At 39.9% G+C, this 15,150-nt stretch overlaps 2 protein-coding genes across 3 annotated transcripts in view; one reads left to right on the forward strand and one right to left on the reverse strand.

Annotated features, from left to right (window-relative positions):
• The window catches only part of LOC116758350 (L-lactate dehydrogenase C chain-like), a 46,609-nt gene extending 44,062 nt beyond the window's left edge, over window positions 1-2,547 (forward strand). The window contains 1 exon segment of the mRNA XM_032641174.1: window positions 820-2,547. The gene's annotated coding sequence lies outside the window, so the exon portion shown is untranslated.
• Window positions 2,548-3,565: 1,018 nt separating this feature from the next.
• The window catches only part of TSG101 (tumor susceptibility 101), a 58,707-nt gene continuing 47,122 nt past the window's right edge, over window positions 3,566-15,150 (reverse strand). Inside the window, exons 8-11 of one of the 2 annotated variants that reach the window (XM_032641618.1) lie at window positions 6,685-6,887; window positions 5,177-5,416; window positions 4,077-4,241; window positions 3,566-3,914 (exon numbers count right to left, since the gene is read on the reverse strand). In XM_032641618.1, coding sequence (XP_032497509.1) covers window positions 4,125-4,241; window positions 5,177-5,416; window positions 6,685-6,887 — 560 coding nt within the window. In that variant the 3' untranslated portion in view covers window positions 3,566-3,914; window positions 4,077-4,124. The remainder of the gene's footprint in view (window positions 3,915-4,076; window positions 4,242-5,176; window positions 5,417-6,684; window positions 6,888-15,150) is intronic. The other variant, XM_032641619.1, reaches the window with a different exon arrangement.

Here is a 15,150-nt window from a genome sequence, read left to right on the forward strand (position 1 = left end):
TTTGTTTGTTTGTTTGTTTTTGTTTTTTTTCTGTTTCATTTTGCTGTTTGTCTTCTTTTGTTCCTTGGCTTCTCCTTTTTTTTTTTTTTTTTTTTTTTTGTGGTACGCGGGCCTCTCACTGTTGTAGCCTCTCCCGCTGCGGAGCACAGGATCCGGACACACAGGCTCAGGGGCCATGGCTTACGGGCCCAGCCGCTCCGCGGCATGTGGGATCTTCCCAGACCGGGGCACGAGAACCCGTGTCCCCTGCATCGGCAGGCGGACTCTCAACCACTGCGCCACTAGGGAGGCCCCCCAGGTAGTATGTTTTGTATTTTCAGTACCTTGGAAGTTAGCTGTAAGCCTGAATTGTGCCAGAGGGATGAGACTTGTGTCCTTTAAGTATATGTTGTATCTGCCGGACTTTTCTTTCCTTAGCACTTCTACTTTTATTTTGGTGTGATCATATTCACATTATAAACTCTTAAGCAGTTAGGGACTAGACTAAGTCTGTCTCACTCACTGCTGAGCCTAACCCAGTATCTACCATATAGTAGGCACTCACTTGTTAACTGACAATATATTTTTTCTAATTGTTGCTATATATTCTTTACAGTTGATAGTAAAATTGATTTCACATTAACTTTTGGATCTCCGTACTTACCGTCGTAACTGTTTTCCTACCTTACATAACCAACTCCTATAAGAAATTCCTAGGAGAAATTATTGATGAAAACATTTCAGATTTGTGGCATTGTCAGGCTGCCGCAATATGGATGTTCAAAGACAAGTATTTCTTCTAAAATTAACTTATGTTCATGATTTCTTCCAACTCCACAGTGGCTGTGAGGTGATTAAAAAGAAATGGGTGTTGCCCTACCTGTGTTGATTTAACAAAGTATTCTGAAGAATCTTAGGAGTGCATCCAGTTTCCATCATGAGTAAGGTAGGATATTTATGTTTGAAAAAATATTTAATATCAACATAAGATAGAGGTAAAAGAGCATTGATGAAAATGTTTGAAGTTGATCTTATGGAAGCACCTCTCTTCCTAAAGTCTGTTCTTTGCTGCTGCTGCTGAAGAGACAGAGACAAAGGGATGGTGGTAGAGGAGGAAGAGGCCTACCTTTGTAGACCTTTGTCCTGGCCTAGTGTGGTATTTCTTATACATTCTATTAGATAAAAGTCTTATTGCATCTTTATTATTTAACTGAGTGAACTAGCTCTACAAATATCTAGTAACACTGGGAACCACTGTGGTAGGTCTTGCCACATTTTGAGTTGTTCTCTACCAGTTTCTTCAGTGAGGTCCAGTGAAGAGACCTAAGAAAGAAGCACTGATCACAAAAGTATTAGCAGTTGGTCTCCTGGGGAGGGGGAAGTTGGGGCCTGGGTAAGATCCCTCTGCTAGTTTGAATGGGAGAAGGTAAAGTAAAATGAAATTAAATCACTGGGAATAAAGTAATAGGAATTTTGAAGTGGTTCCCTGATAGGAAGTGGTTTGGGGGCAAGAAGATAGGAAAAGGAGGGTTGGTCCCAGCAAACATGGCAAGAGGTTGGGGCCTATGTGGGAAGATGGCAGATGAATTTGAACAATAAATATGTCTAGTCATCTGTTTCAAATTGTTCTTTCCTTGTATCTTTTTTTTTCTCTGTGGCTCGTGGGCTCTAGAGCGCAGGCTCAGTAGTTGTGGCACACGGGCCTAGCTGCTCCGCCGCATGTGGGGTCCTCCCGGACCAGGGCTCGAACCCGTGTCCCCTGCATTGGTAGGCGGACTCTCAACCACTGCACTACCAGAGAATCCCCTTTCCTTGTATCTTTTTCTGCCACAGTTGATACTACAAATCTGTTAAATACTCAGTTCACCCAGCAACTGTTGTTTCTCATATTGCAGACCTTTGTTAGAAGAAAGGAAAAAGGAATAATTTTTAAGTCTTTACTTTCAGGGCCACTATTGAACAAATGAATATACCTTAGTGTTCCATGTATCCTGGGCGAGAATGTTATTACAGACCTCATAAAGGTAAAGCTGACCTCTGCAGAAGAGGCCCGTCAGAAAAGGGTGCAGAAACTCTCTGGGAAATTCAGAAGGAGCGCAAGTTTTAAAGTTGCTTAAAACTACCATTCTGAAGTTATCGAAAGAGAGAGAGTGGTTAGTTACAGGATTAAATACGTCAAACTTTTGAATAAACTCAAATTCCTAAAAGTCGGAAAAAAGAAGGAGGGAAGCGTGACTCCACTATTTAGCCCCTCAGCTCTTTTATTTAGCATCCAAATGTTGGATGATACTTATTTTTTGTAATTCCTAAGTCACTGCATCAAATAAGGTATTTTGGTACCTCTGATGTACCAGTACTTGCCTTGTATATTATATATGTAGTTGCCATTTGGTCCAAAAGAATGTATGATGTGTGTTTATTGTGTTTAGAAACCGTGATTCTTTTCATCAAGCATATGCTAATTATTTCGTTCTGGCTGGCTAATACAACTAAGTTCGTTTTGTATGCTATAAAAAAGCTGTAACTTCCTTTACCATGTAAGAATAAATGTATACACAAAAATAACTCATTTAAACGTTAGCTTCAGGGCTTCCCTGGTGGCGCAGTGGTTGAGAGTCCGCCTGCCGATGCAGGGGACACGGGTTCGTGCCCCAGTCCGGGAGGATCCCACATGCTGCAGAGCGGCTGGGCCTGTGGGCCATGGCCACTGAGCCTGCGCGTCTGGAGCCTGTGCTCCGCAACGGGAGAGGCCACAACAGCTAGAGGCCTGCGTACCGCAAAAAAAAAAGAAAAAATTTTAGCTTCAAACCTAACACTAGATTAAACCTTGCTAGTTTCTATTCTGATAATTTTTACAAGTAGATTTTCATTTTTTAAGAAAAGATCTAAACTATATAAACTCTTCAGTGATGAGTGAGACCAAATGTCTTTCTTTTCTTGGGAGAAGTATAGAGTAGGCTGTCTGGCTGCCTGAATACCTTAAAACATCTTAAATTAGAATGTTCATTTCTTTATAACCTCATGAACCTTCTAGCTCTCTCATTTTGACAGAGAAAATTCTGTTCTGCTAGATAAGCTTTTTAGGACATGTAGATCATTGGATGGGTGGCCACAATCTTGACTACAGAATCACTCACCAGAAAGACTGACTTTAGATGACAATAAATGCAGAGAGGCAGTGTGCACTGTACCTTCCTCCTTAATTGTGGCCAGACCATCTTGCCTAGTTAACATAAATTCTCACGTGTGTAGCTTGGTACTGGCCACTCTGCTCCTTTCTTGATGAAAAGTTAGTTATGGTTCTGTCAGGCCTGGAAAGGAAACAAATCTAGGCAGGAACTGGTAGGAGGGTACCAGCCAGGACCTTTCACAAACAAAAGTCACTCAAATCCCTCAATTTCAAATATTTGAAAATTTAGATTTCTGTGTGGTATTATAGCCCATATTGAATAGAATTCACTTTATATGCTAGAGGATAAATAATGCTAAATTTCAACTCACGATGGATGATATACTTTGCTAAATTAGAAGCCGAGCTTCTTATTTAGGTTTCATATATTTTTCCTAAAGATGTTCAGTAAAGGAGAAAAATTATGCAACAAATTTTATTTAGCATAGTCAGTCCCAACATTCAGCACAAAAAGAGTTTACAGAGGATAGAAAGTGCATTAATAAAAGCCAGTCTTTTACCAAAAGAAAACAGAAAATATATTATTGATTCAAAATATTTTACACTTGAATGATAAACTGCAATAACTTATTCTGGGCACCTACTGATATAAGAGAAAGGAAGAGAAGAAAAGAATGCTTTAGAAGAGCTCAATCTCCAGCTGGTATCAGAGGAGTCAGTAGAGGTCACTGAGACCGGCAGTCTTTCTTGCTTTCTGCATTAGTGCCCTCAGCTGGAACTGTTTACGGGACAGAAGACGTACATGCTGTGAAGGGGGAAAAAGTTTCAACAGTTTAGACTGGCTCTGATCCAGGCCCAGGCATGAACTATCAGACAGTTTGTAACCTAGGTGGGAGCTAAGAACCTAAACTCATATCAACTTTCCTTTGGAGCCAATACTTTATTACATGTGGCTTTTTAAACTCACTGGATTGATGCTGGCAGGTTGTGTTAAGGAAAGTAGTCTTCTGAGACCCTATACAAAGGCCTTCTTCACAGGGAAAGCACCACATTCCAGGATCTGGCTCAGGAGTTCAAGCTGCACTTGAGACAACCAAGATGGCAGGGAAACTTGGAAACTTGTACTGTGATCCTAACAAAAGTTACAAAAAACTTTTGTACAAACTGTGACTGTTTGTTCCCACTTGGCTAAAAAAGGGGAAGGGCAAGGATGAGTATAGCACAAGGCCAGCTTTTGTCCAGTGCCTAGCAAACAGTGTACCTCTCTTGCCTCTCCATGTGTATCTTTCCCTAGGCCATGCCACCCAAGCAGGGGACAGTGTACAGAAAGGAAGTCCTCTCTAGGGTCGCAGCTATTCACGTGCTTGCACCAGGTCCAAGAGTGGTTTGGCCACACGCTCATAGTAAGACAGGCAAGATCAGCAAGCAACCTGACCAGCCTCGCATGTGCACTGAAGCATCAGCAGCAGCTGTACTGAATATCCAGAGGATGGCTGCTATTATTCCTAAAGCCATGCTCTTCCTGACCCAACAGAGAGAAGTAGCCAAACTTGGCTTACAGATCTTCATGTCTGTACAATAACATTAAGCCTGGAATATAACCTTTATTCAGAAGGGCTCTATTACCAGCAGGGCAAACCCAATACTTCCCAAGGCTGTTTGATTTGGGAAAACAAGTATAAAACTATGCAAGTCTAAAAAAATTAACAGAGGAAAAAAGCAAAAACAATAAGGGTGGGGCAGTCAATGATCTCGGTGATGTGACCTGAAAGAATCAATGGAAATCTGACTGTACTTCACGATCCACCCAGGGGTGGGGAACTGCAGCCACTAGCCCACTTTTCTTCCCCTACTCAGATGATCCTCAGCCCCCTCTGTAGGTGGGAAGGCATTGCTCACAGCCATTTATCTCACTTGCACAGCCATTTATCTCACTTGCCCTCTTTTGGAAAGACAAAGAATTTTAACCCACCTCCTACAGAGAAACCCTCTTGATCTGTGGTTTTCAAGGTCAGTGTCTCTAAAACATGTTCTGAAACCCTGGAAAGCAGAGCGAGGAAGACATACCTTCAGGAAGACGTCCAGGTCTATTACTCCCCGCCTCAAGGCTTCTCCCAGGTAAAAGATAGTGTCTTCAATAGCATTTTCCTCTGCATACAGATTTAGGATCTGTTTGTATAGTGGGGCTGTGGGAATGATAACTTCATCAATATCATTGTTTTCAGATTGATTTTCCATTTTCTCCAGAGCAGAACTGAGTTCTTCATCCTTCTTTCTCAAAAGTTCTATGTTTTTATCAACCTCAGCCTGAAAACAGAATAGTCCAAGCATGATGATTTTATACTAATTATCTGCTTGTCAGACATCTACAATTCAACTTCACAGAAACAGACTTGCTAATAAAACAATGCTTAAACAACTCATGGATGAGATTCATGTATCACATTAGTCAAAGTTAGAGGAAAAGGTGTGCTCTAACATGCTGAGTGAAAACAGGAGATGCTGAGCTGAGCACTTTTGGTGGCAGTGATAAGCTTGTCACTTACCAGTGACAAATGATACTGCAAACTAAGCCATCAGACAAGACACTTTCCAGCAGGAGGTTCCTTACGTGAAAATTATAAAGGAGGTCCTTCTTTCAAATCAAGTGGCCATCTGCCTCAGAGGAATAACTTTCCCCAGTCTGTACAGATGATTCAACACATAGAACTCCAAACAGTTGAACTTTAGTCACAAGATACAGCAGGTGGTAGTTGCAGGCTCTGAACTGTACTGGTGTCACTTTGCTGAACTTTTGAAAATAGCTGGCTATTGAGAAGCTCACTTTACACACTAGAACCATTTTATTAGAGTAATGTGTACATACAAATCACTTTCTCCAAAGCCCTCAAACACTTTTTACCCTTTCATCAAAAATGCACACTTGCTGGAACAAATTCTCCATCACAGGAATGAAAGTGAAGAGTGAAGCTGGCACTCAAATTATGCTAGTGCCTCTAATCACTAAACAATAGAAGCCACAGGGCTGACTTGACTCATAAGGGCACAGCAGTCTGATAAAAATGTGAGAAAGCTTAAGAGCTAAAGGTTGCATACACTATGGGTTATTAAGTTAGAAGGGCTCACCTAGAAGGGCTCACCAAAGATACTTTAAATATAGTTCAAACGACATTTGGAAACAAAAGAACTGACCCTTAAGTTTGTACCCAGGGTCTGCAGATCTTTATCACGACTTAGAGCTCTCTCAAATTCTTATTTCCTAGTAACTGTCTGGTAACATCAAGCGCTCAAACAGTCCTCCTTTGGGTCAAAACATTATCCCCCGGGGTGAAGGTGCAAGCAAAACTCCTCTGAATACATCCACTCCCCAATCAAAGACTACATTCCAACCACAGGCTGCATTTTTTTTTTAACAAAGCTGTAGAGGAGCTATGTGAAAATGCTTAAAGGTGTGTATAATTTTCAGAACTCTTTAACTATACCCACAACGTTCAGGGTAACCACAGTATATACAGAACACTTTGCCATGGCTATGATTCAATCTAACTAGTACAACTATTCAATGAGTTACTTACTACTTCTTGATCTAAACGGGTAACCATCTCTTCCAGTTTCTGGTGACCTTTTTTCAGGTCTTCCTCTGTTCGTTTCAAGGCATTGAGCTCTGCCTGGGCACGATCCATTTCCTCCTTCATCCGCCATCTCAGTTTGTCACTGACTGCTGAGATGAGAGAGGCTCGGATAGTGTCCTCGCTGATTGTGCCATCCCTACTGGGACCTGCAGGAGAAAAAGGCAGAAACACTTGCTTATTTCCCAATCTCTTTCTATTCCTTTCACAAGAGCCATCACAAAACAGGACAAAATATGAGTCAACACTTTCAAAGTGCGAGGAAAGAAAAATTTTATGTCACAACTTCATAAAACATCATTTAAAATCTGAGTTGATTCAGAAATACTTTGCCTGCAAGAGATTACTATTAATCCATATTTACCCACTTTCTTGCCTTAATAGCACAAACAATTAGCTATTTTCTCAATGAGGCAGAGGCTCTATCCCTACAGATTACAGTTATTCCTAAGTCTCCAACAAATGGGACAACAAATTTATACCAAGGTAAAACATCTGATTCAGGTCCAGTCTATTCTCAGGCTTTACTGCTAAGCTGAAGGAGGAAGGAACCCACTCTAGAGGCCAGTAAGACTGAAAATGGGCAGAGTTTCCTTAAACTAATATACAGGTTAACATGGCTTCCCTTCTGTAAGACTTTTACTCCTTTACCCTTTACGAAAAGAATAGGAAAGAGCAGATGTGCAAAGGAGAATGCCATCCAAAAAATTCAACAGCTGATAAAATTCTGCTTATTCTCAGATTCTTTACTCTTCTCTCCCAAATGTACCTTCCTAATCAGTGTCTTATATAAAACTTACTCCTCAGATATTTTCTTCAAAAGGTCCTCCCTTTTAACTAAGTATGGATACTCTTTATGACTGCCAATGTTTTTAGTTAGGGTCCTAAATCAGCAAATGATAAATGGTATTTTCAATTATGTTTGATGATGGAATACACGTGGGAATTATACTTACCTTTATTGCTTACAATGAATAAAGAATGATTACAGATAAACAGAAAGTATCGCTTCCACTTTGAGCTGAAAACTGTTATCACCTTGACGCTGAGTTCTGCTTATTAGGGGGAAAAAAACCCTTCAAGTCAGTTTGTAAAAATGTACCCAGAGTCTCACCACTCATGTTCCCATCCGTTATAGGCTCCTTCCTGGTACCATGCAAAGTTGACTGTTTCTTCAAGGAAACTGCACTGTCCAAACCACACCGCAACCAGCGCCACCTGTGCTCTTCAGTGTCCCATCTGATCACAACTCTCGCTATTCCATACACTGGTCTGGTCACTCTACTTTTTGTGGTTTTTGATTCGTAAAGTTGTTTTCTCCCAGAAGCTGGTCCATACCCAGGATACCCTGAGTGCTTTTCTGGGCTTTTGTAAATGACACTGGGAGACCTTGGAGTTCTCAGGTGTTACAGGTTTCAAAAAAAGAGTCTAAATCTAGAGTTGTGTTTTTTTCCCCTCTTTTTCTTGTTTCCACCACAGAAGAACTATGTTTTTTTTTTGACTTGGGTTCTACTAAAATGAGTAAAGACAGTGTCTCCCATGGCCAGGTTTTCCTGAGGAGTGTCATTCGTCCATCTGCCCTAAGGTCACTGCTTGTACATGGTGAAAGGAAAAGCCCAATATCAGACTCTCCCGCTTAGAGTCTCCCTCTTTCCTGTTAGAAACCTCCTGCTGAGGAGCCCAAACAGTATCCACCCTCCAGTGTTTACAAGGAGGCAATTAATACTTCTGACTGATTGTTAAAATACAAATCCATATATTATATGCTTTTCAGAGTTCACTTCTGATTTTACAAAAATATGTCAGCGTATTATTTCGTATTTCTGAGAAGCAAAACCATTAACTTTCAGACAATGTGTGCTCTGGAATTCAGAGTTGTAAAGCCAGAGGGCAACCTGAGGTCTTGTTTTTCACATCCCTGGCCTCTCAACACCTGACTTTTCCAAAGTGTTCTCATCAATTTACCAGCTACTGCATCACCTCTGGGCTCATTCCACTCACATTTTCCTGTCGTCTTCCTCTCTGACCACCTCTTTATTCACAACCTCCTATACCGGGATGACTAGCAACCTCCCCAAATTCATCAATTCTTATCTCCACTCATTCCTTTTTGTACCTTCGACCTCCCTTTCTTCCACTCCTGGTCCCAGTATCTCCCCTCAGTCCCAACTCCTTGTCCATCTCTCTTAGTCCTGTATACAGGCTGCCTGCCATGGCAGCCTCTCTCTCATTCTGTCAGATCACCAGGACTTCTAATTCCAAAGGCCTCACCTGCCATAACCTAACCCAAATCCTCAATCCTCTGGATTCTTTCAGAAAGCCTTAAGCCCTCCTTTTACCATTTTCCCACAAAGGCAAAAAAAGTCCTCAGAACATCTTCAAGGACTTAAAGGACCAGATGGGAGTCTTCCACTCTCTTCTCCCATTCTGCTTTGGAACAAGAATCCTAACCCTTTAATTATGTGCTTCACTCCTCACCATTCAGAAGTACTCGCCTCCCTTTCTCAGCAAGACAACTTGCTTTTCCTCTCAGTATGATTTAAAGACTTTGCTGTTTTAGGCAAAACAGCTGTTTTATTTTCTGATATAAATCACACCAATGTTTCCTTAGGTCAGTCTCCCAAGGCAATAGAAATAAAAATGAAAATAAACAAATGGGACCTAATCAAACTTACAAGCTTTTGCACAGCAAAGGAAACCATAAGCAAACTGAAAAGACAACCCACAGAATGGGAGAAAATATTTGCAAAATATGTGACCAACAAGGGCTTAAAATTTCTAAAATATACAAACAACTCATATAACTCAACAACAAAAAAACAAACAACCCAATCAAAAATTGGGCAGAAGACCTAAATAGACATGTCTCCAAAGAAGACATACAGGTGGCCAATAGGCACATGAAAAGATGCTCAACATCACTAATTATTAGAGAAATGCAAATCAAAACTACAATGAGGTATCACCTCACACCAGTAAGAATAGCCATCATTAAAAAGTCTACAAATAACAAATGCTAGAGGGTGTGGAGGAAAGGGAACCCTCCCACACTGTTGGTGGGAATGTTAAGTTGGTGCAGCCACTGTGGAAAACTATGGAGGTTCCTCAGAAAACTAAAAATAGCACTACCCTATGATCCAGCAATCCTACTCCTGGGCATATATCCAGACAAAACTATAATTGAAAAACATAACATGCACCCCTATGTTCATAGCAGCACTGTTTACAATAGCCAAGACATGGAAACAACCTAAATGTCCATCAACAGATGAATGGATAAAGAAGATGTGGTACAATATATACAATGGAATACTACTCAACCATAAAAAAAACACGAAATAATGCCATTTACAGCAAGATGGATGCAACTAGAGATTATACTAAGTGAACTAAGTCAGAGAAAGACAAATACCATATGATATCACTTATATGTAGAATCTAAAATATGACACAAATGAACGTATCTATGAAACAGAAACAGAGTCAGGGACATATAGAATAGACTGGTGGTTGCCAAGGGGGAGGGGAGTGGGAGAGGACGGGAGTGGGAGAGGACAGGATTGGGAGTTTGGGATTAGCAGATGCAAACTGGTATATATATATAGAATGGTCCTACTGTATAGCACAGGGAATTATATTCAATATCCTGTAATAAACCGTAATGGAAAAGAATATGAAAAAGAATGTATATATAACTGAGTCACTTTGCTAATTAACATCATCAACTATACTTCAATTAAAAAAAAAAAGGACAAAAAAAATGACTTAGCTGTTTGTTTGCAGACAATTTATGCCAAACCAAAATCTCTAGTTTCTTATATCGCACTATTAAGTCCTAAGTGAGAGCAAAAAGGGGTAATTTCTACAAGTTTAGAATTTTGTGCCCAGAGGATGATTTACAAAATAATGACTAGTGGAGATGGTATCTCGTTAAGTCCCCATTTTATGATAAAGATGCATTAACAATAGGAATTTAAAAACTTGTTTCTAAAAGAACTTTCTTATTATATCCTATATGAAATGGTTCCTGTGAGATACAACAAACCTTCTCCCAGAGATTGGGGAACCCAAATTATATGAATATGGTTGGTTAGGTATTCAAATGTCTGGTCAGTCATATGCAGCAGTTAGTGTCCCATTTATCTGTGTAGAAGTTATCTGAACTAATACAAACTTAAGGGTCTTTTTATAACTAGTCTGTATTTTTCACACACAACCATATCAACAAACTTTGTTAAAATTACTACATTAAAATGAATCAAGGGACTTCCCTGGTGGCGCAGCGGTTAAGATTCCAAGCTCCCAATGCAGGGGGCCCGGGTTCAATCCCTGGTCAGGGAACTAGATCCCACATGCATGCTGCAACTAAGTGTTTGCATGCCACAACTAAGGAGCCGGCGAGCCACAACTAAGGAATCTGCTGGCCACAAGTGAGAAGCACATGTGCCACAACTAAGACCCAGCAAACCAAATAAATAAAATAAATACTATAAATAAAATGAATCAAGTTATAATGATGCTGAATTTTCAAAAACCAATTTTAAAAAACACACTTAAATCCTGGAATTTACATTCTGTTTCTCTTATACGTTAAGGCAAATGCTACAATGCAGGGCCAAATAAGTCCTTCCAAATAAGTCTCCAGCTAAAGCCATTAACATTCAAAATGGGACTCAAGCTGAGGCAGCAATCACTTTCTATAAAGGTCACAGTTCACCGGGGGAGGCTAGAAATGCCAAGGTTAGACTTAGTCCTCTCCTCTATCACACAGAGACCTTATTATACAGTATATTTGAACACTTTAAATCCATCTGCTTTCTAAAAAGAAGAAACAAACTGTAATTAAGATCTGCAATGTGAATGCCAAGAGAAAAACCCAGATTAAAGTTCAAAATTGAATGAACCATGACACTTTAAGAGATTGTTTACATTAACAAGTAAGAAAAACGTTTGGTAGAAGGTTCTTATTTTTGATTGCCCTTCAAACAAAAAAATCTTTTTTTTTCTCAAACGTCTTAAGAGAAATTTTAATATTCTTTATACCTGCTATAACAAGCCTTGGATTAATGAGTTTGTGGCAAACTGCCATACCTCAAGTCCCCACACATTGTAGACCTTTACTCATGCAGAGTCGGATTTCAGAAGTGCCCTTCTACAATTCCAGATTAGCAGCAATTGAAAAGGTAACATAGATTTTGAAAAACAATCCTGAACAAAAACTTCATTTAAATGTCAGATAGGATCCAATCACTAAACTTAATCCTTAGGAAATAAGACGATTTTTCTACTATTAGGAAACCAATACTCTACTCAGTGGATCTGATAATTCAATGAATAATTTAGGCCAGTATCTTCAAAGTACACTGGTATATACACTACCTGATTTTAAACCATCTTTAAACACTTAAAGATAATCAGTTTTATTTATCTCCTAACAGTACTTACTGATGATTACTTCCTACAACTCAAAAAGGAGCTCATTTATATTAGAGAAAGAATCCATGGTAACCTCAAAGAAAAATACAAAATAACTATAAACAGTAACTTTTCTGATCTTACCTCTAACCAGCAAAGTGAATCACTTGCCCCCGCCCCCAGCATTTTTCCTTCCTGAAGTTACTTGCTCAAGACCCACATAATGATCTTTGGTCGGGCATTTGTGCTACAGAGCAAACTATGGAGCCTAAGCAATCTGAAACAGAAGACTATTGACCCATCTACTGAGAAACTGGGTCAAGCCCATGTGGATCACTGGATCAAGCCCGTATTATTTCCTTTTAGAAGAAAAACAGAAAAACAGGTCAATCTCTGAAATAGGAGAAACATTTCAAACAACTATATGAGCAGAGTCATTCTGATTCGTGCTATTAAACACAAATCAGGCAAATTCATTAAGCTGCTTACAAAAGGCTTTTATTTATAGTCTATGAATATATAAGCTTCTAATACTACTGGCCAGGCTCTGGGCGGGCTATGGAACTTTCTTCCAAAGAAATCAGGGGACCTCAATTTATCTTTTAAACACTATTAGAGCAGAACTCTTTATTTAAACTCTAGAAAGTTTCTATTACCACAATCAATGAGAAAAAGAAAAACAGCAGGTTTACACTTCTTGAAAATAAACACACAGCACAAAGAAAGATTTAGATTAATTTACATAACAATTCAAGTTTCAAAAGTGGAGGTTAAGTATAGACCTTTTTTTTTTTTTTTTTGCGGTATGCGGACCTCTCACTGTTGCGGCCTCTCCCATCTCCAGCTTAGGCTCCGGATGTGCAGGCTCAGCGGCCATGGCTCACGGGCCCAGCTGCTCTGCGGCATGTGGGATCTTCCCCGACCGGGGCACGAACCCGTGTCCCCTGCATTGGCAGGCGGACTCTCAACCACTGCGCCACCAGGGAAGCCCTAGACCTTATTAAAATAGATGCCAAAGTAGTAACTACTTCAAAAAAGAAATGGCGCTACAAAATCATTCAACTATCATAATCATGAAAGATGCTACAAGCAGGCTTAAGCACAAAGGGCAATTAATCTGAAGGACAGATTCCATCCTTTAAAACAAAATGGGTCAGAATCAAAGTCATACCTTAGAATTATTTTGTGAACAAGAACAATTTAAGAATCTACCATGTTAAAGAACAAAACTGGAGGTATCATGCTCCCTGATTTCAAACTACACTACAAAGCTTTTCAGTAATCAAAACAGTATGGTACTGGCATAAAAACAGACACATAGATCAACTGGACAGAACAGAGAGTCCAGAAATAAACCCACACTTACACGGTCAATTAATCTATGATAAAGGACGCAAGAATACAGAACGGGGAAAAGACAGCCTCTTCAATAAACGGTTTTGGGAAAACTGGACTTTCTCACACTATATACAAAAATAAACTCAGAATGGGTTAAAATTAAATGTAAGACCTGAAACCGTTAAGACTCCTAGAAGAAAACATAAGCAGTACTAGGGATGTAATGTACAACATGATTAATACAATTAACACTGCTATATTTTATTTATTTTTGTTTATTTATGGCTGCCTTGGGTTTTCACTGCTGCGCACGGGCTTAGTTACAGTGAGCAGGGGCTACTCTTCGTTGCGGTGCGCGGGCTTCTCATTGCAGTGGCTTCTCTTGTTGCGGAGCAAGGCCTCTAGGAGCGCAGGCTTCAGTAGTTGTGGCACGCAGGCTTCAGTAGTTGTGCTTCGCGGGCTCTAGAGCTCAGGCTCTAGAGCGCAGGCTCAGTAGTTGTGGCGCACGGGTTTAGCTGTTCCGCGGCATGTGGGATCTTCCTGGACCAGGGATCGAACCCGTGTCCCCTGCACTGGCAGGTGGATTCTTAACCACTGCACCACCAGGGAAGTCCTGCTATATGTTATATAGGAAAGTTGTTAAGAGTAAATCCTAAAGAGTTCTCATCACAAAGAAAAAAAATATATTTTCTTGTATCTATAGGAGATGACAGATGTTCACTAAACTTACTGTGGTAATCATTTCATGATGTATGTAAGTCAAATCATTATGCTGTACACCTTAAACTTATACAGTGCTGTAAGTCAATTATATCTCAATACAACTGTAAGAAAAAAATGTTAAAAAAAAAAGAAAACATGGGGAGTACTCTGACATTGGTCTTAATATTTTTTTGGGTATGTCTTTTCAGGCAAGGGAAACAAAAGCAAAAAAAACCCCAAAAAACAAACAAACAAAAAAACCAAATGGGAGACTACATCAAACTAAAAAAGCTTTTGACCAGCAAAGGAAACTATCAACAAAAAGAAAATGCAGCCTACTGAATGGGAGAAGATGGCTGCAAAAAATATCCAATAAGGGGTTAATATCCAAAATATACAAAGAACTCATACAAGTCAACATCAAAAAACAAACGGCCTGATTAAAAAATGGGCAGAGAACCTGAATAGTTTTCCAAAGAAGGCATACAGATGGCCAACAGGTACATGAAAAGATGCTCAACATCACTAATCATCAGGGAAATGCAATCAAGACCACAATGAGGTATCACCTCACACCTGTGAGAATGGCTATTATCAAAAAGAAAACAAATAACAAGTGTTGGTGAGGATGTGGAGAAAAGGAAATCCGTGCTATTAGGAATGCAAATTGGTGCAGCCACTATGGAAAACAGTATGGAGGTTCCTCAAAAAATTAAAAACAAAACTACCATATGACCCAGCAATTCCACTTCTGGGTATTTTTCTGAAGAAAACAAACACAGTCATTCAAAAAGATGTATGCACCCCTGTGTATTGCAGCATTATTTACAATAGCCAAGATTTGGAAGGAAGCAACCTAAGTGTCCATCCATAGATGAATGGATACCCCTCCTCAGCATATGTGACCACATCCTCTGTCCCCACACTGGTCCGAGCCACCATCTCAGACCCGGATTC

Source organism: Phocoena sinus, chromosome 8 (genome assembly GCF_008692025.1).
Source record: "Phocoena sinus isolate mPhoSin1 chromosome 8, mPhoSin1.pri, whole genome shotgun sequence".
Classification (NCBI taxonomy): domain Eukaryota; kingdom Metazoa; phylum Chordata; class Mammalia; order Artiodactyla; family Phocoenidae; genus Phocoena; species Phocoena sinus.